At 38.3% G+C, this 21,496-nt stretch overlaps 1 protein-coding gene across 1 annotated transcript; it reads left to right on the forward strand.

Annotated features, from left to right (window-relative positions):
* Positions 1 to 413: 413 nt before the first annotated feature.
* lrfn5b (leucine rich repeat and fibronectin type III domain containing 5b) lies at positions 414 to 21,173 on the forward strand. The gene is given in 5 exon segments (XM_058755695.1): positions 414 to 530; positions 8,708 to 9,832; positions 9,834 to 10,129; positions 14,860 to 15,202; positions 20,357 to 21,173. Coding segments are annotated over 4 exon segments (2,283 nt in total). The 5' UTR covers positions 414 to 530; positions 8,708 to 8,734; the 3' UTR covers positions 20,903 to 21,173.
* The last annotated feature ends 323 nt before the right edge of the window (positions 21,174 to 21,496 follow it).

Raw genomic sequence — 21,496 nt, forward strand, 5'->3', positions numbered from 1 at the left:
GGAGGGTAACGTCTCAACGTCAGCGTGCTTGATTAATATTCCAAAGCGCGCCGTTCAATTGGACGGCTGTGGCATGACCTAATTAATATTCATGAGCCGAGCCCTCGCCGTACTAGGATTGGTGATTTGGGTGCATGCAGGCGTAATGCGGAGAGGCGATCCCGGCTGGAGCTTCTGTCTGCGGTTTCATTAAAGGAGAATCCTAATGAACACATCAAACATTCCAGAACGGCGTTTAATTAGCTGCTTCGGTCATGGACGTGTGGAAGCGCATCGGAGGTCCTGATGAGGGAGGATCTGATGCCCACTGATCTATTTGGGTCATCAGAAGGAAGGAGCTGCTGAAAATGCGGTGATTTGGGTGGAAATACGGCGTGCTTTGCTCTCATGAAGCAAAGCTGATATCTTCTACAGGTAAATGATGTGATTTTGCTCCCGACGCTTCTCCATTCTCACTGCATCCATCCTCAGATGCGCTCGGAGACACGCGCCTGCGTTTTCTGAGCAGATCGCCGAGATCTCGAGGACAGGTATGAGAAAGAAACCCAGAACAACACATTTAACGAATGCACTCGATCAGAACATCTGCAAGGTCACTAACTGCCTTCACCTGCTGCGAGTGCGCTCGAAATGAACGATGCATGTCAGGTTTCGTTATCAATAAATCGTGTGCAATGCATTTGCAGACTCGGAATGGTGGCAGGTTATTCTATTACTGCAATTTTACATTGAGCTGAGTGGCAGTATCAGGGTCCCTCATGGACAGCGAGGTAAAATACCACGGTGCAGAACTCAGAGTGTCTTTATGCTCTTTTCATTAACACAGATCGATCTTGGGATGCATTATTTATTTTATTTTTTTGAATATATTTTGCTTTTGTAAGAAAATGCACGAGTGTTCAATTAGGCTTGTGCATGCTGGCATATGAAGACAGGCTCTTTAGGCAGTAATTGGTTGATTTTCCTGCTCCAGGGATTTGAAATGAGCCCTTCAGCATGTTAGTGTTGTTTCAGGGTTGTAGAGATACGCTCAGATAACCTTTGATCTGATGCATGGGTGTTAAAATCAAAGCATCAATTTTTGAAAATGTTTTTATGAACGTGCCTAAATATACACACTCTGTTTCCAGGCATTCAGTGTGCACTACTCAGCTAACAGAGACATTTCAGTGCTGCTTTTTAAAGGTTATGTAAATAAGATTCTTGTTACATTATTAATATTTGATATACAAAGGAAAGGAAATGTTCCCGGAATGTCCTCATGATTTTATTTGTATGCTCTCAGAACTTGTTCACATATACATATATATATATAAGGATGTTTTGTATGTTTATAAGACATTTATAAATAACATTTTCTTTCAAATGTAAATGTTTGCTTAGCCAAGAAGGAATGGTCTTTAAATATAAAACATGGGTGTTTTAAATGTTGCGAGAACATTCGAATGTAACGTTTTACTGTTAAAAATAACAGAATGGAATCTTCCTTTAATGTTCATAGAAAAAAAAAACATTCTTAATACATTTAAAATAACTGGACATTATGAACAAATTCAAGAATTATGTTTTCATAACTTGGTGGGAATGCTATGAAAAACGTTCTTAACACATGTGATTGATAGATATGGCTGTTTTGTAATATTTATTTTGTAAGTGAAAGTGGTTGAAATATATTCTCTGAGCAGATTCGCTGAATTCTAGCATTAATATTGACATCATTTGTTTCTTTCCTGGTCTAATGTTCTATTATATTCTATTATATTCTATAGGCTTGATGTCCTTTTGATGGGACAGTTCACCCAAAAATGAAAACTGTCATCATTTTCTCTCCCTCACGTTGTTCTAAACCCTGTGAGTTTCTTTCTTCTGCTGAACACAAGACGAGGATAGAGTTGAAGAATGTTGGTAAACCAAACAGTTAGAGTCCAGGTTTCTTAAAAAGTCTTCGTTCACTCGCGGATTAAAGCCTTAAAAGGTCTTAAATCAGAGCAGAAAGTCTTAAATTCATAAAGTCGTGGCAATAAATGTTGCATGCACTGCAAAAAAATGAACATTTCCTCAGTATTTCTGTCTTGTTTTTTGTACAAATATCTAAACATCCTTAAATCAAGATGCATTTACTGGAGATGCAACATGAAGATATGAAGTTTTATTTATGATTAAGTCGCCGTACAGCACTTTTTACAATGCAGATTGTGTCAGCTTTACAGTATTTAACGGAAACAGTGTGCCGTCCTCCTCTGGACAGACGAGACCAGCAGTTTAGTTCTAGGTTGATTAAAACAAGAACAAATATCTGCCAATGGAGGCAGAAAAATAACCTTCTTTTCTGACCCTGCTGGCAGATATTCTTGTTTTAATCATAAACTCATTTCATTTTGATAAACACTTTGTGCCCCCTTTCATTTCTTCCTTCCAATTTCCTTACTTGGTTTTAAAAAGTCTTAAATGTACCTTCATCTGCAGAAACTCTGGGATTCATTATACTTTTTGAACATAAAATGAAATCAATGGGACCCAAAACAATAAAATGGTCCCACCCTACGGTTTCTTTCTGTTGATGATTCACTCAAAAACACATCACATTCCCAAAGTCAAACAGTCTATGTGTCTGGGCGGCTGATTAAAGCACACTCTCAGTCATCCATCAATGAAGTGTCTGACTCTCAGGATCGGTGTGTGTGTGTGTGTGTGTGTGGGTGTGTGTGTGTGTGCACGTTTTTGTGACAAATGAGGACATAGATGTGTATAATGATGAGGGTATGGCAGGTATTACAAGGAGAAGGTGACTTTTCAGGACATTACTCCATGTCCCCACTTTTCAAAACGCTTATAAATCACACAGAATGGAGTGTATTGAGAATCTGAAACAGCAGACAGTCTCCTGTAAGGGGTAGGTTTAGGTGTAGGATTGGTGTAGGACAATAGCACATACAGTAAGTACAGTATAACAACCATTACGCCTATGGAGAGTCCCCTTTTCACAAAAACAAACATGTGTGTGTGCGTGAGAGTGTGCGTGCGTGTGAGAGTGTTTGTGTGTGTGAGTGTGTGCGTGTGCGTGTGTGTGTGTGAGAGTGTGTTTGTGTGTGAGTGTGTGCGTGTGCGTGTGTGTGTGTGCGTGTGAGAGTGTGTTTGTGTGTGTGAGTGTGTGTGTGTGCGTGTGAGAGTGTGTTTGTGTTTGTGTGTGAGTGTGTGCGTGTGTGAGAGTGTGTTTGTGTGTGTGTGCAGTCACTCTTTAAATCATTTATGTGTATCTATCAGTCCAGACGAACTACTGGCAGCCAGTGCAAGGAAATAAGAGAATGCACTCAGCTGACTGTCTTTAGCAGTGAGGAACTGCAGAAAACATCTGCTATAGTCTGATAACCGCTGCAGTGTCAGATCTGATCTCACAGATCACACGTGAGTTTATGAAGTTACACGCAGACTGTGGAAAGCACAAATCCAAATAATCAAGCACAAATGGAAACTCATCCTCATGCTGTTGCACACACCTGCAGTGCACTGTTAACCAATAGCGCTCGCTGTTTTCAAACCTGCCATTTATGAATATGAACGCAAACATGAATGAGACGTCAGAACTACAGTGGAGAGGAAGACTCCCAGATAATAGATTCAGCTTATAAAACATGGGAACATTGATTTAAATGTTTCTAAAACATTAAAATGGCCAATTTTCTTTGTAATTGCAATGTTACAGTTGAGGTCAAAAGTTTACACCCCCCTTTAGAATCTGCAAAATGTTAATTATTTTACCAAAATAAGAGGGATCATACAAAATGCATGTTATTGTTTATTTAGTACTGACCTGAATAAGATATTTCACATAAAAGATGTTTACATATTGTCCATAAGAGTTGAATTTATAAAAATGACCCCGTTCAAAAGTTTACATCCCCTTGATTCTTAATACTGTGTTGTTCCCTGAATGATCCACAGCTGTGTTTATTTGTTCAGTGATAGTTGTTCATGAGTCTCTTGTTTGTCCTGAACAGTTAAACTGCCTGCTGCTCTTCAGAAAAATCCTCCAGCTCCTCACATTCTTTGGTTTTCCAGCATTTTTGTGTATTTGAACCCTTTCCAACAATGACTGTATGATCACGAGATCCATCTTTTCACACTGAGGACAACTAAGAGACTCATATGCAACTATTACAGAAGGTTCAAACACTCACTGATGCTCCGGAAGGAAAAACCATGCATTAAGATATTTTTTCCATTTAGTACTGCCCTTCAGAGACTACAGAAGATAGTTGCATGTTTCCCAGAAGACAAAATAAGTAAAATTTCCCTGATCTTCAAATTCAAAAGGTTTTCACGCCCCGGCTCTTAATGCATGGTTTTTCCTTCTGGAGCATCAGTGAGTAAAATAATTAACATTTTGCAGATTCTGAAAGGTGGATGTAAACTTTTGACCTCAACTGTATTTAAAAGGTGTTTCTTGCAACATAGTACTAAGTTTATTTTCACCCAAAACAGAATGTTTTTTGAATGTATATTATAATGTGAAAATGTCCAGTTTTCTTGTGATGGTGATTATAACATAAGGCTACAAAAATGTTTCTTAGAGCATTAATCAAGTACAAATAACATCATCAGGACGTTCAGAGAATGCTGATCCCTGAATAATTTCTCTCGACATTGAGAACATGAATCAAATTTTAGTTATAAAGTTATAAGAATATTCCATAAACATTACTTTAAGAACGTTTTGTTCTATTATTTATATAACTTTTAAAAAATGTTAGTGAATGTTGTGAAAATGAACAGCTTGAACAGCTCAAACATAGCTTACAAGGAATGTTCGTACAACATTTTGGCAAGGTTCTCTCAACGTTATGAACAAACGTTCATAAAATGTGTAAATAGAACATTTGTTTAAAGTTATGTGGTGTTTAATAATGTTCTCGAAAATGTTAGCACAAAAGCATTATTTATATATTGTTCATTAAATGTTTTATTTCTGAAAAACTTCATTTGGATGTTCATCTGTTTTATGAAATGTTACAACTTGTTTTAAAATGTTCTGAGAACATTCAAAAATAGCATTCCCATAATGTTTGTATGTTCCCTTAACATTAGTATAACCAAGAAAAAATATATTTAAAAAACTGGATCTTTTGAACATTCTTAAACATTCTTTTTGTTAGCTGGGGAGTTTAATAATGTTTTCAAAACGTTAGCACAGAAACGTTATTTATACATCATACACTGTAAAAAATTTTTTAAATTGAGTTTTCTCAACTCTTCGTTGTATAAACTGAAAACAAGAAGTTGAGAAAACTCAAAAATCTCCTGGATTTTCTCAACTTTTAAAAAAATTTTTTTGCAGTGCACGATTTTTAAATGTTGCTACTTGTTTCAGATCGTTCAGAGAACATTCAAAAAGTAACATTCCCATAATGTTTGCAAAATGATACAGTGGAATGTTCCCTTAATGTTCAGAACTAATGTTTTCATAACTTAATGGGAATGCTAGCAAAACGTTCTTAGAACATGTTTTTGCTGTCAGCAGGGAATTTGTGGACAGCCAATCATATAACGGCAAACGTGTTTGGAGCAACATTAGAATGAGTGCACTGAATGTTTGCTCGGTTGAAAGGCAGAGGTTGAGTCGTGCCAGCGTAATCAGCTTTGGTTTGAATGTGTGGAAACAGACATGTTCTACAGACCCAAACTCTGCTCTCTTCGACAACACACACGCGTCCAAATCACGGGAGATCCGTCATGCTGCTTCATTTGTGGTTCAGTGAGAGCTGGCTGGGAAAAATGGGATGCAAAATAACAGAAATATGGCTCGCTGTGAGCCACCCAATAGCACATTCACAGCGGTGTGTCGGAGGGGAAGTAGCGACTGCGGCGCGGCCCGCTGAAAATACAGACGCTTTGCCAACTAATGCAGCCAGCTGGTTGGCAAACAACACCAGCGACACAGACTCAATAAAGTGGCTGATGGGAAGGTCATTTGATATGCAGAGAGTGTGACATCACCCGCCTATTAAACACCAACAAGACGGGTCATTTGTCCTTGACCCGTGAGCTTTAGTGCGTTATGATTATATGAATAATGTTCAATTCATTATATTAGACCAGCTAACAGGGAATGCTCTCAGAACGTTCTGACAATGTTGCAGTAACGTTCTTTCCAAGTAATTTGGTCTTTCATGTTTGCAAAACGTTAGCACAAAAACATCATTTACACATTTCTTTCTAAAACATTTTAGGTGGATGTTCGCCTATAATGTTTTTTAATTGTTACTAGTTTCAGAATGTTCGGAAACCATTCAAAAGTAACGTTCCCATAATGTTTGTGTAAAAAAACTGGACATTTTTGAGCATTCAGAAAACATTCAGAAATAACATTTTATAATGTTAGCGATACGTTCTTAGAACATATTTTTGCTAGCTGGGGGGGGGGGGCACACATTGTGAGCACAACGTTAGCACAAAAACGTTATTTATATATCATTTATGAAACAAATTTTCCTGAAGCGTTTTAGTTGACCGTTTAAATGTAACTTGTTTCAGAACGTTAAGAGAACATTCAAAAGTAACATTCCCACAATGTTTGCGAAATGATACAATGTTCCCTTAACATTTGCATAAAAAAAAAAAAAAAGAAGAAAAAAACTAAAACATTTAAAAAAAAAAAAAACGTTCAAAAATAGCATTTATATAACTTAATGGGAACGGTAGGAAAACGCTTTTAGAACATATTTTAGCGGGGACGAGGCATTGTGTCATTTTTGCAAACACTGTCACGTACGTTTGCTCAGTGGCAGCATGTCATTATTTAAAGCTGTGGCCTTTATATGTGACAAAGATGAATCGGCATGCATGTTCCTGTTGTTTATTTCATGCATTTTATAGTTTAGCACGCTCCCTTTTTCATTGCTCTTCCATACTGTCAGATGTCAGGTGTCACCTTCATCCTTCACTTTTATTGCCTGTTTTTACATGCAGGTCTCTCTCCAGCCGGCTCCTCTATTGTCTGCATGACAGTCTAATGATGCCGACTCTCTCATGATCACAGGCGTGATGTACAGCAGGTTATTTTCGCACGCATTCTCAGCGCTTATCACCCGTGACGGCGCTCCACGTTCAGAAGAGACGTGAATTTCCAAGGTTACAAATGACAGAAGCGACAAGAACCGATCTGCTGATATTTTAGTGCATGTTAGAAACACCCTGTAAAGCGGAGCAACAGAAACCACGAGCCAACGCTCAGATTTCTTTGTAAATGCACGCATAATTAAACATCCTTGATTAAACATTCATGAACTTTGCAAAGAAGCATTCTAATGAAAGCCGTAGCTGGTATGAAATGTTATATCTCGTCAAGGACTTAAGAGTCATTCAGAGAGAATACGTTTCTCATCCCGCACAAGTAATAAGTAACACGAGCGGCCCTGAAGAGCCGAGCGAATCGATGCGAGGGAACGACGCTTCTCTCCTGATGTGGCATCTGTGTTGATGCTCTTTGTCTCTGCTCAGTCTTTGGAGACATCAGACTAATTCTGATGAGTATCTGGACGGCCAGAGGAGTCTTTCATCTCGCCAAACACAAAGATGAAAGGATCAACATTATCATATCAAAAACAGGCATCAGTGGAGCGTGAGCTTTAAGAAATGTCCCCAGAAAGCTTCTCGAGCCATCAGATTCCCTGACGACGTGATGGTCGTGAAGTGGTTGTTTACACAGGATTATTTGGTTTGTTTGTACTAGTGCTGTCAAACGCATCCCAAATAAAAGTTTTTGTTTACATAATATATGTGTATGTAGTGTGTTTGTTTATTATGTATATATAAATACACACACATCCAGTATATATTTTGAAAATATTTACATGTATATACATTTATTATATATAAATATATTTAATATATAAACATAACATATTTTTCTTGAATATATACATGCATGTGTTTGTATTTATATATACATAATAAATATACACAGTACAAACACATATATTATGTAAACAAAAACTTTTATTTTGGATGCGATTAATCGCGATTAATCGTTTGACAGCACTAGTTTGTACATGTATTAAAGATAGCAGAAAAAATATAATTAGGGTTTTGTAGCTTTTAGCCCATGTGTGTTCTGATGTAATCTGTTATGCTACTAAACATGAAAGCTTCTAGCATTTATTTAGGCAATATTAATAAATATAAATAAATATAAATGACTCATCTTGCATACACTGCCATTTAGAAGTTTGGTGTCAGTGAGATTTTTAAAGGTTTTTAAAGTCTCTTCTGTTCACAAGGCTGCATTTATTTGATTAAAAATATAGTAAAAATGTGAAATTAGAATTTAAAACAGCTGTTTTCTATGTGAATATCTGTTAAACTGTAATGTATTTCTGTGATGCAGCTGTATTTTCAGCATCATTACTGCAGTCTTCAGCGTCACATGATCTTCAGAAATCATTCTAATATGCTGATTTGCTGTTCAACAAACATTTCTGATTATTATCAATGTTGAAAACAGTCGTGCTGCACAATATTTTTGTGGAAACCGTCATACATTTTATTTTTCAGGATTTCAGATGAATTGAAAGTTGAAAAGAACACTGTTCATGTGAAATCTTTTGTAACATGTCACTTCTGATCAATTTAATGTGCCCTAAAAGTACAAATTTCTTTCACTGCTCATGATCTGTCACTGATGAAAATCGCCTCTGTTTGCTTTCTCCAGGTTGTTTAACCAATACCCGCAATCCAGATGGAGACGCTACTGGTTTATTTGATGGTTTTTGTAATGGCGTTAAAGGCCCAGAAGATCCAAGTATGTCCCAAGCGCTGCATTTGCCAGGTTTTGTCTCCCAATCTGGCAACCTTGTGTGATAAAAAGGGGCTGCTGTTTGTCCCTCCAAACATCGACAGACGCACTGTCGAGCTCCGACTGGGGGACAATTTCATCACGGGCATCAAGCGGAAGGATTTCGCCAACATGACCAAACTGGTGGACCTGACGCTTTCTAGGAACACGATAGGACTGGTCGTGCCTCACGCTTTCAACGATTTGGAGAACCTCCGCGCCCTTCATCTGGACAGCAACCGCTTGACCCACATAACGAACGATACGTTTAGCGGCATGTCCAAGCTGCACCATCTCATTCTCAACAACAACCAGCTCACGCACATCTACATAGGAGCATTCAACGACCTTCTCGCGCTGGAAGAGCTGGATTTATCCTACAACAACCTGGAGAGCGTGCCGTGGATCGCCATCCAGCTCATGAGCAACTTGCACACTTTAAACCTGGACCACAATATGATCAACTACATTCCCGAAGGAACCTTCTCCGGGCTTCAGAAGCTCAAGCGTCTGGATGTAACGTCCAATAAGCTCCACAAGCTTCCGCCGGATCCGGTTTTCCAGCGCGCCGGAGTTTTAGCCACGTCTGGCGTTTTGGGTCCGTCGTCTTTCGCGTTGAGTTTCGGAGGAAACCCGCTGCACTGTAACTGCGAGTTGCTGTGGCTTCGGAGATTACGACGTGAGGATGATCTGGAAACCTGCGCGGCTCCGCAGCATCTCGCCGGACGCTATTTCTGGACCGTATCCGAGGAGGAGTTCCTTTGCGAGCCGCCGCTCATCACTAGACACTCGCAAGAGACTCGCGCTCTCGAAGGCCAGCAGGTTTCCTTGCGCTGCAAAGCCCGAGGCGACCCGGATCCCATCATCCACTGGATCGCTCCGGACGGAAAGCTGGTGTTCAACTCCAGTCGCACCGTTCTCCATTCGGACGGGACCCTGGACATCCTGATCAGCACGGTCAAGGACTCTGGATCTTTCACTTGCGTCGCTTCCAACCCGTCCTGGAGAGGCGCAGCAGACGGTGGACCTGCTCATCACCAAACTGCCGCATTTCACTAACGACACCAGTATGGTCCAAGAGCCGGATCCGGGGTCGTCTGACATCGCCACTTCTGCCAAGACGGGCGGAGACGGAGGCTCCTCGATGGGCAACAAGGGTGGACAGGAGAAGAGGGTCCTGATCTCGGAGATCACCTCATCCACGGCTCTGGTGAAGTTCAACTTCCAGAGGAATATTCCAGGGATTCGGATGTTCCAGGTCCAATACAATGGCACTTACGACGACTCGTTAGTATACAGGTGAGCATGTTTGGTTCTAAACACCTTTAAAGGAGTGGTTGACTGTTTTTTTTTTTCTAGGCTTGATTGTGTTTTATGGGGTGCAGTCAAACATGTGTTCATGCTTCGTTTTAAAAAAAAAAGCATTATTTTTCACATAATTTATCTTTATTCCACAAACGCCTTGATTATTTCCTGGTTTTATGAAGCCCCTCCCTCAGAAGTATGTGATGGGCTCAGATTGGTTATCTGGTCTAGTGTGTTGTGATTGGCTAAACCGCCGAGCGTGCGTCTGAACGTCCCGCCCCTCAGCTCAGCGGCATGTGCTCCGGTTGTATTGTAAACAATGGCGTCGTCTATATTGCTTATCAATTTGAGCCTGATTGAGACGCAGAGGATATTAGTGAAGAGGATCCGCAGAACCTGTGCAAGCACGGCTCTTAATGGTATGTTTGTTTGTTTATTGTTGTCTCATACTTTTAGATACGCTGTTATTTGTAAGTGCTACTGCTTCTGTTAGCGTTTAATATACGGTTTTATCCTGATTAAAGCTTTAATACAGCACAGCAACTGCACACGCGTCCATGCATAACGCTTCTCATTGCTGTGAAAATAAGTGTATAATTGGACCAGTTTGTTGGAGCTGATCTGACGATCTGAATGAGAGAGAGAGATGCAGAGCAGGGTGACGCGAGAAGCAGTATTAAGAACAGCTGATTTAAAACATATGATTTTGAAACTTGTGAATCCATTAGAATTGTTAAAGGACAGAATCGCGATTCATATATGAATAGATTTTTACATGCACCCCTAGTTTTCTCTTCCTCTTCTCTAAAGCAGCGCAGCATGGCCCCGCCCCCTTTGCTGCATGTTCCCGGGGGCGGGGTTTATCTGGATCCGTGACGTATCAGACCCAGGAAGTAGCTCGTTGTAGTCTCTACGAGCCGTTTTTGTAGGCATTACACTGCCATAGTTTTAAAAGACAATATCTCCGTTTGCATTGAACTTTCAGCGTCGGAACTTTGCAGATATTGTTCATGCTCAAACAGCAACATTACACACTAACTAACGTTAAAAAAGTGAAATCGCAATCAACCACCCCTTTTCAGAGAGAGCAGTGCACAGACGGATGAATAAAACACTGAAGTCACTTTTTTTTTTTTAAATTCAATTAATTGATCAATTATGAAGCAACTTTAACATTAAGAGAACATCTGTTCAATGTTGTCTGGTCTTTAATGGTTTTTTAAATGTAAATGTATCGTTATTGTATCATTCATGGAACGTTTTAGTTGGATGTCCGTCTAACATTTTTAAATGTTACTACTTATTTCAGAACATTCTAAGAACATTCAAAAGTAATGTTCCCATAATGTTTGCAAAACGATATAGTGGAATGTTCCTTTAACGTTCATATAACAAAAAAAAAACCCTTTTTTTCTAAACATTCAACATTTAATTCAACATTTCTAAAACAATAAAAAAAAGAAACCTGGACGTTTTGAACGTTCAGAGAACCTTTAAATAACGTTTTTAAAAACTGAGAGAACATTGCCAGAATGTTTTGCTTAAAAGTTATTAACAAACGTTTTTGAAGTAACGTTAATGGAATGCTCATTTAAAATGATCTAGTCTTTAATAATGTTCTCAAAACATTAACACAAAAACATCATTTATACATAGTTCATGGAACTCCTCTTCCTGAAACATTTTAGTTGGACGTTTGTCTAACATTTTAGATGTTTAAATGTTGCTACTTGTTTCAGAATATTCAAAAGTAACATGATTTGTAAAATGATACACTAGAATTATCCCTTAATGTTCACATAACCAAGAAAAAAACATTCAGAACATTTTTTAACTTTATGGGAACATTAGCTGGGTTCAAGTTTTGTTCTCATCCGATAGTGTCAGTGCAGTCAGATTGATATTAATTGTCCTAAAAGACAAAAACAAGACCAGAGTGTGTCGTGCTAAAGCTTCTTTACACACATTCGAGTTGCGTACAAAAAAAGTTGAGCAAACTTAATTTTAAGGCAAGCAGATTTTTGAGTTCTCTCAACTTTTTGTTGTATAAACTTAAAACAACAAGTTGAGAAAACTCAAAAATCTGCTGAAGCTGGTTGCCTTAAAATTTTACGTTTGCAAAAATTTTTTTTTTAAGTGTACGGCAGGTTTGTTATGTGTATCTGGTGAAACAGAGCTGCTCAGCTGGCTCTACAGACTTTACAAATGATGTTGGAGGAAAGAAGAAAGTGCACTAACAGTGCAGCAGTAATCTAAACGGTCTGGAGGGGTTCAGCAGCTCATGAAGGGAGATTTGGGTCTCATTTACAGCAGCTGGGAACCAGAGGCTTTACGGCTGTGCGACAACTGCAGATAAGCTTCACAAAATCACCATCCAGATGATGAGTAGGGCTGGGAATACTTTCTAAATGACGAAGCCATATAAAGTTTGGTTCTGTTAGTGTTCCTTGCACATGCATTCTTCTGTCTGCATGAACAGAAAACTGTACGATGTTTCTTAAAAACATTAAAATGTCCAGTTTTCTTGCCATGATTATAATATTATTTCAAGGTTACAAAAACGTTTCTTACGATGTTCTACGAACTATATTGTTTCCCAAAATATGTGTTTGAACGTTTATTTTTAATAGTATATAAAACACTAAAATGTCGAGTTTTCTTCGTGTGATTTATAAAATGTTATTACATTTTTATTTTTTTTTAAAGTTAAAAAAAAAAATTTCTCAAGGTTCTACTAATTTTGTTTCCCAAAATATAACTTTATTTTAAAGTTTTTAATAATATTCTAAGAACTTTAAAATGTCCGGTTTCTTGTGATTATAACATCATTTAAAAGTTACAAAAACATTTCTTAGATGTTCATCAAGTACAAATAACATCAGAAGGATGTTTTGAGATTTTCTCTCAACATTATGAGGACATACACCAAATATTGATAAAGTTATAAAAACATTCCATAAACATTACTTTAAGAATGTTTTGTCCTAACATTTATATAACTTTTAAAAGAAAAGTACAAATAAATCTTAACACTCTTAAATTAAGATATACTGTATTTAGTTGGGAAGCAAAATGTCTTGCAATATGAAGTCTTGTTTTCTGAGAAATTTGTCAAAAGAAAGTGAGTTTAAGCTTAAAACAAGAACAAACATCTGTCAACTTGTCTTCTCTTCAAAGGGAAGATTAACTACTCATAAACTCAATTTATTTGTGTCCCCTTCCATTTGTCTTTTCATGCTATTATGAACAACCAATCAATAACTCAGTCTCACAGGATAACACTAAGTTGTTTTATTCACCAAGATTAAATGGCTACAGTGGCCACATTGTATTGTTCTGAGTCACTAAAACAAATCGACTCAGAGTCATTCTTTGGGGGGGAATTAGACTGCAATGTTTGCACTGTATTGTTTTGATTCACCAAAAATAACCGGCTCATACGAGTCATTCATTCAGGAATCAGACTACAGTTGACGTGCTGTATTGTTTTGAAACACTAAAATGAAGAGTCATAAAAATCACACGGCAATCAGTCTACACTGATTGCGCAGCACGCTCTTATGCACTAAAAAGAACCGGCTCATAAGATTCATTTGTTTGGGAATCAGATTGCACTGGTTGCTCTGTACGGGTTTGATTCACTAAAAAGAACCGGTTCATAAGACTCATTCAATACTGTGATTGCGCGCAGGTGTATAATAAATTAAACTATTAAAAATAAACGTTAAAACACGTTATATTTTGGGAAACAATACAGTTAGGAGAATGATATAAGAAACATTTTTGTAACCTTTAAATAGCGTTAGAATCATGAAAACTGGACATTCCAACGTTCAATGTTCCCGCGACGTTTTAATAAATTACATTTTTTACCTGAAAATCATTTTTGCAACGTGTTGTACTTGCAGTTGCATTTCTTTTCTTCCTCAAAGGTACTAAAAGAAGTTCCTTCTCATTACAATGTATCCCTAATGGGATCAAATGTGGCCCTGGAGCACAAAACCACACTGTAAAAAAAAAAAGAAAGTTGAGCCAACTTAAAATTTTAAGGCAACCAGCTTCAGCAGATTTTTGAGTTTGCTCAGCTTATATTTGTGGGAGATTCTCACATTTTTGTTGCATAAACTTAAAACGACAAGTTGAGAAAACTCAAAAATCTGCTGAAGCTGGTTGCCGTAACATTTTAAGTTGGCTCAACTTTTTTTTCTTTTCTTTTTTTTACAGTGCAGTCATAAGTGTCTTTTTTTTTTTTTAATTGCGATTTATGCATCATCTGAAAGCTGAATAAATAATCTTTTGTTAGGATCGGACAATATTTGGCTGAGATACAACTATTAGAAAATCTGGAATCTGAGGGAGCAAAAAAATCTAAATATTGAGAAAATCTCCTTTAAAGTTGTTCAAATGAAGTTCTTAGCAATGCATATTACTAATCAAAAATGAAGTTTTGATATATTTACGGTAGGAAACTTACTAAATATCTTCATGGAACATGATCTTAATATCCTAATGATTTTTGGCATAAAAGAGAAATGTATAATTTTGACCCATACAATGTATTGTTGGCTATTGCTACAAATATAGCTGTGCTGCTTATGACTGCTTCTGTGCTGCAGGGTCAGATATGATGAAGAACAGCTCATTAATTATGTTCTGAATGATGCACGTTGACTGGTTCTAGCAATATTTCTGACTGCATGTTTGCTGATGGCTGTTTCTTGCAGAATGATTCCTCCGACCAGTAAAAGTATCACGGTCAACAACCTGGCAGCAGGAACCACGTACGATCTTTGCGTTCTGGCCATTTACGACGACGCCATGACGGCGCTCACGGCCACACGCGTGGTGGGCTGCGTTCACTTCGCCACAGAGCCGCAGTACCTTCGCTGCCACTTCATGCAGTCGCAGTTCCTCGGCGGCACCATCGTGGTCATCATCGGCGGCTTGATCGTGGCGTCTGTCCTGGCCTTCATCATCTTCCTCATCGTGCGCTACCGGGTGTGCCAGCAGGAGGGCGCGGATAAGGGCCTGGAGCTGGGCGATGTGCGCTCGCAGTCCGAGCATCAGGTCTGCGCAATTATCAACACTTCTAAAAAATCCATAGCTTTTAGTAAGGAATGAAACTTTGCGAAAAAAAGTGCTTTCACTACAAATTTTTTTTATTTTTGTCTTGTTTTCTAGTATAAATTTCTATACATTCTTAAATCAAGATGCATTTACTTAAGTAAAATTATTTAAGATATTAAGTCTTGTTTTCTAAAAATCAAAAAAATCTAAATTTTGTTAGTTTTTGCTTAAAACAAACAAAAATATCTGCCAATGGTGTAAGAAAAATAATCTTAATTCAAAGGCTAAACAATATTATTTTTCTTGCCCCATTGTTGCAGATACTTTTGCTTGTTTGAAGCAAAAACTAACAAAAATTTGATTATTTATTTATTTTTTTTACAGAAAGCAAGACATAATATCTTAAGTAATTTTACTTGTACAGTAAATTCATCTTGATTCAAGATTTTTAGAAAACAAGAAAAAAATACTAAGTAAGAGAATAATTTTTTGCAGTGCTACGACCCTCAAAACATTTTTTACGATTATTTTTGAAGAGATATAACCAGCCCGGCTCTAGAATCAAATCGCTGAGGGTGCTTCTTAAAGGGTTAGTTCAACCAAAAATGAAAATTAGCCCATGTTTTGCTCACCCTCAAAGCATCCTAGGCGTATATGACTTTCTTCTTTCAGACGAATCCAATCAGAGTCACATTAAAAATGATCCTGACTCTTCCAAGCGTTAGAATGGCAGTGAATGGGTGTTTCTGTTCAACTCTCCAAAAGTAGTCAAATAAAGTGCATCCATCCATAATAAAACATGCCTCACACGTCTCCAGGGGTTAATAAAGGCCTACTGTAGTGAATTGATGCATTTTTGTAAGAAAAACATCCATATTTAAAATGTAATAAACACTTTTCTCTCACTTCCGCTGACTGTTGTAGGTGGAAGCCGTTCCGGGCAGATGACGCAGGACGTATATATTTTTCTTACTAAGACGTTCTGCTCTGATTTAAGAGCTTTTAGGCCTTAATTTGTGAAAGAGTGAATTAAGACAGAGTACAACAAGAGGAAAACTCGCACACATAATCGTAGAAATTTCTCACAAAATGGTTTTATTCAGAGGCCAAGAAGTGCATTGCGCTCAGTGCAAAGACAAATCGTTTTCAAATCACATCGCCTCTTGTTCATTAGACATAAATGTACTTTCTTTAATGTTTTAAATAAATGCTGTTCTTTTCTTTTCTTTTTTTTGTACTTTATTTAGTTCTCTTATAAAATATAAACTAGATCAACAAGCATGGTCCAAAAAGAACAACAGTAGTATGGCACGGATATAAATATAAAAAAATAAAGGGAAACTGAAAAAGTATTAATTGTCAGAGATAAAAATCTCTGATACATATGATGTTAAAAGGTCAATCAAATCAGAATATTCTTGAAGGTATACAGAACATAACACGAAAAATAAATAAAAAATATTCCAATGAAAATTACAAAAATAAAAGACAGTGTAACTAATATGGAACAATTATATTTCCAGGTGATCTAATATAGGTTTCCAAATTTTCGGAATAAATGTAATTTCTAATAATGAGAGTTTAAAGGGATAGTTCACCCCAAAATGAAAATTCTGTCATTAATTACTCGCCCTCGTGACGTTTCAAACCCGTAAGACCTTCGTTCATCTTCAGAACACAAATTAAGATATTTTTGATGAAATCTGAGAGCTCTCTGACCCTCCATAGACAGCAATGCTTCCATTGATGTATGGTACAAACCATACATCAACGGAAAGATTATTTATTCAGCTTTCTCAAAAGCCTTATTACTGGTTTTGTGGTCCAGGGTCACAAATATAGCTTAATTTGTGTTCCAAAGATGAACGGAGGTCTTACGTGTTTGGAACGACACGAGGGGCAATAATGGCGAGTAATTAATGGCGTAATTTTCATTTTTGGGTGAACTATCCCTTTAATCTGCAGTTCAGAGTATGAAAAGACAATGCAGAAAAGCTGAGCGGATGTGGCGGAAGACAAAACTGGAAATTCACTACAGCATCTATAAAGACAGCCTTCATGCTTTCAATGTGGAACTAGCCACAGCTAGACAGACCTTCTTCTCAAACCTTATAAACAGTAACTTAAACAACTCTCGCACTCTTTTTGCTACTGTGGAGAAACTGACAAACCCCCCAAGTCAGATTCCCAGTGAAATGCTCTCCGACAGCAAATGCAATGAGTTTGCTTCCTTCTTTTCTGAGAAGATCAATAATATCAGAAAGGAGATTGGCATATCTACTTTTGCAGAGGTCACACAGATTCGACCGCAATTTCAAAAAGAAGTGACTATGTCTGTTTTTGAAGCAATTGATTGAAAGAAATAGTACAGCACTTTAAATCATCAACCTGCTATCTTGACACACTTCCCACATCTTTTTTTCAAAAGTGTGCTTAACTGTTTAGAAGCAGATCTCTTAGAAGTGGTGAACGCTTCACTTCTTTCTGGGACTTTTCCAAACTCCCTGAAAACTGCAGTTGTTAAGCCCCTTCTGAAAAAGCGCAATCTTGATAACACCATGTTGAACAACTATAGACCAATATCAAATCTTCCATTCATAGGTAAGATTATTGAAAAGGTAGTTTTTAATCAGCTGAACAACTACTTAAACTCAAATGGATACCTGGAATGAATAAATGATATTCGCTTTAATTCTGATTCTGGCAAAATATCAGTGCTGGTACTACTAGATCTTAGTGCTGCGTTTGACACTGTTGATCATAACATACTTCTAGAGAGACTGGAAAACTGGGTCAGGCTTTCTGGGATGGTACTCAAATGGTTCAGGTCATACTTAGAAGGGAGAGGTTATTATGTGAGTATAGGAGAGCATAAGTCTAAGTGGACGTCCATGACATGCGGAGTCCCACAAGGCTCAATTCTTGCACCGCTCTTGTTTAGCCTGTATATGCTCCCACTAAGTCAAATAATGAGAAAGAACCAAATTGCCTATCACAGCTATGCTGATGATACCCAGATTTACCTAGCCTTATCTCCAAATGACTACAGCCCCATTGACTCCCTCTGCCAATGCATTGATGAAATAAACTGTTGGATGTGCCAGAACTTTCTTCAGTTAAACAAGGAGAAAACTGAAGTCATTGCATTTGGAAACAAAGATGAAGTTCTCAAGGTGAATGCATACCTTGACTCTAGGGGTCAATCAACTAAAAACCAAGTCAAAAATCTTGGGGTGATTCTGGAGACAGACCTTAGTTTTAGTAGTCATGTCAAAGCAGTAACTAAATCAGCATACTATCATCTCAAAAACATTGCAAGAATTAGATGTTTTGTGTCCAGTCAAGACTTGGAGAAACTGGTTCATGCCTTTATCACCAGCAGGGTGGATTATTGTAATGGTCTCCTTCCAAAGAAGACCATTAGACAGCTGCAGCTCATCCAGAACGCTGCTGCCAGGATTCTGACTAGAACCAGAACATCTGAGCATATCACACCAGTCCTCAGGTCCTTACACTGGCTTCCAGTTACATTTAGGATTGATTTTAAAGCACTTTTACTCGTTTATAAATCTCTAAATGGCCTAGGACCTAAATACATTGGAGATATGCTCACTGAATATAAACCTAACAGACCACTCAGATCATTAGGATCGAGTCAGTTAGAAATACCAAGGGTTCACACAAAACAAGGGGAGTCTGCTTTTAGCTATTATGCCGCCCGCAGTTGGAACCAGCTTCCAGAAGAGATCAGATGTGCTAAAACATTAGCCACTTTTAAATCCAGACTCAAAACTCATCTGTTTAGCTGTGCATTTGTTGAATGAGCACTGTGCTACGTCCCAACTGACTGCACTATGTATAATCACTTTCTATTCTTAAATGTTTTACATTCTTTTCAAATGAATTTTTAAATCACTTTGTTTTATTGTTGATTTTTATTATTTTTAATTTCTTATTATTTTTAATGACTATTTCACTTCCTTTTATGTAAAGCACTTTGAATTACCATTGTGTATGAAATGTGCTATATAAATAAACTTGCCTTGCCTAATCTTGTGTTTAAGGTCTGGTTTCACAGACAGGGTTTAGGTTAAGCCAGGATTAGGCCATAGTTCAAACAGGACATTTAAGTAGCTTTTATAAATATGCCTTAGATAAAAACATTACTGGTGTGCATCTTGAGGCAAAACAATGAATCTGACATATTTTAAAGGGGTCATCGGATGCAAAATTCACTTTACAAATTGTTTGAACATAAATGTTGGAAGTGTGTACACATCCATCCTATAATGATAAACATCCACCCAGTGGTTTTATTTAAATCCCTGTTTTAAAATCCCCTTTCTCAAATCAGGCTGTTCTGAGATTCCTGTCAGAATGACGAAGTTCTGTACAGGCCCCTCCCACGATAGTTGATTGACAAGTCCGTCTTACCTTAGACCCGCCCTGAGTGAGCTGAGAGCTGTCCGCCATTGTGTCCACTCCGGAGCAGGGGAGGACGAGAACGTCTCCGATTAAGCGATTGAGGTGTTTTGCTGTTGGATGTAATAATGAATATAGCAGTCGTCATTTACTCCCGACATCTGAGCCGCTGAAGACGCAGAGGATTAACGTTACTTTCGTTTTTAAGGGAATGCGCTGATCCCGATCTGCATAAATGTGTTTATGTTCGCGCGAATCATTCGTGATCCAGCTTTATCTACAGAAGAAGTGAGTATAAGGTTTTTTTATGAATCTTTGCAAGTCGCCTTTCCTAATAATGTGCTAATTTGCGGCTGAAGTTTACAGTCTGCTCGTCACTCCACGGAAGAGAGGGGCGGGGCCAGCAGAGCTCATTAGCATTTAAAGCAACATGGACTAAAAGACAGCTCGCTGAAAACAGAGCTGATTTTGACAGGGCAAAAAGGTGTTTTTTAAACTACCATTGAGATATTTTAGCCAAAGTATGTTATAGACTTTTCATTAAGACCCTAAAGAATCATATCAACTTGTGGAAAATGGGCATCCGATGACCCCTTTAAGATCACTCAAGAGCAAGTTTCTTTCAGTTGAAATTACCCAGACATGCATTTAAGTCTGGGACTAGGATTAAGCCTTGTCTATGAAACTGGGGAGAAATGTTTTAATATGTCTTAATCCATTCATTCTCATCAGGTCTGCGGAATTATCAAATCCATGTCCAAGCAGGTTCTGGGTCCGGACGCGTGTCGGAAGGTGTCGCCGCAGAGTGAATCCGTCCCATCCCGAGCGTCCAAGCCGGTTCTTCCGGACTGCACCGTCACCACGTCCGCCGCTAGCCACAGTTGGCATCCGGCGTCTCCCAGTCCCGTCCGTCCGTCGCGCACAGACACGCAAGTCGACGTAGAGCCAGACAACACCAACAGGAACAACTCGGCCAAGGTGCGTCCCACCGTACGCGCCTATTCCACAATAGTGACGCCGACGTCACGCAGAGCGCAGCTCCAGAGCCTCCACAACTATCAGACGATCCCGGCTAGCTGCGTGCGCGTCAGTCGACGTCACTCGCTCAACGTAAACTCCTGCAAACAGCCGGCGTACGCGAGCTACGCGCAACCGCTGCGCTCCAAACGCAGTTTATCCATGAGTGGCGGCGATATTCCCCAGATGGACTCGGGCGAGATTCGCAACGGGAGATCCTCGCTGTCCCAGTCCGAGTGGGTTCTGGAAAGCACATTATAATGGAGGATTTTGCACTTCACTTCTGTGGTTTTTAATAGCGTTTCAGGCCACCGTACGTGTGTTATAATATCAGACTGTCAAGTGTCAAGACGTACGGAGGGGACGATGTTTTTTAAGCACAAATTAAATACTGTTTCCTGCATATAGTAAAACAATACTACGACTTGTATATTTCTTTGTTTTATGGGATAATACACGAACACTGCATACAAATATGTTACGTTGTGTAAAATAAAATGTGAAAATGATACGCGTGTTCTTGTTCAATATGACTCGCAATGCGTTGTGTGTTTGATAATAAAAGACGGAAAAGGCAGCAAAACATCTGCGGCAAATATTGAAGAATTGTGTAAATGGACTATACTTTGGTGCGTACGCTTGAAAAATTATACAGGTTTTATGAAGGCATATTTAAGACTTTAAGACCTTTTTACGACCAAGAAAGGAAGATTTAAAGAATAAATTGAAGGGAACACAAATTGTATTTCAGTCGTTTTGCAGTGCAAATAATTCTACAAGATTCTTAAATCAAGATACATTTACTGAAGATGCAAAATGAACTGAGTTCATGATCACAAGAAAAACAAATATCTG

The sequence above is a fragment of the Onychostoma macrolepis genome, chromosome 20 (genome assembly GCF_012432095.1).
Source record: "Onychostoma macrolepis isolate SWU-2019 chromosome 20, ASM1243209v1, whole genome shotgun sequence".
NCBI lineage: Eukaryota > Metazoa > Chordata > Actinopteri > Cypriniformes > Cyprinidae > Onychostoma > Onychostoma macrolepis.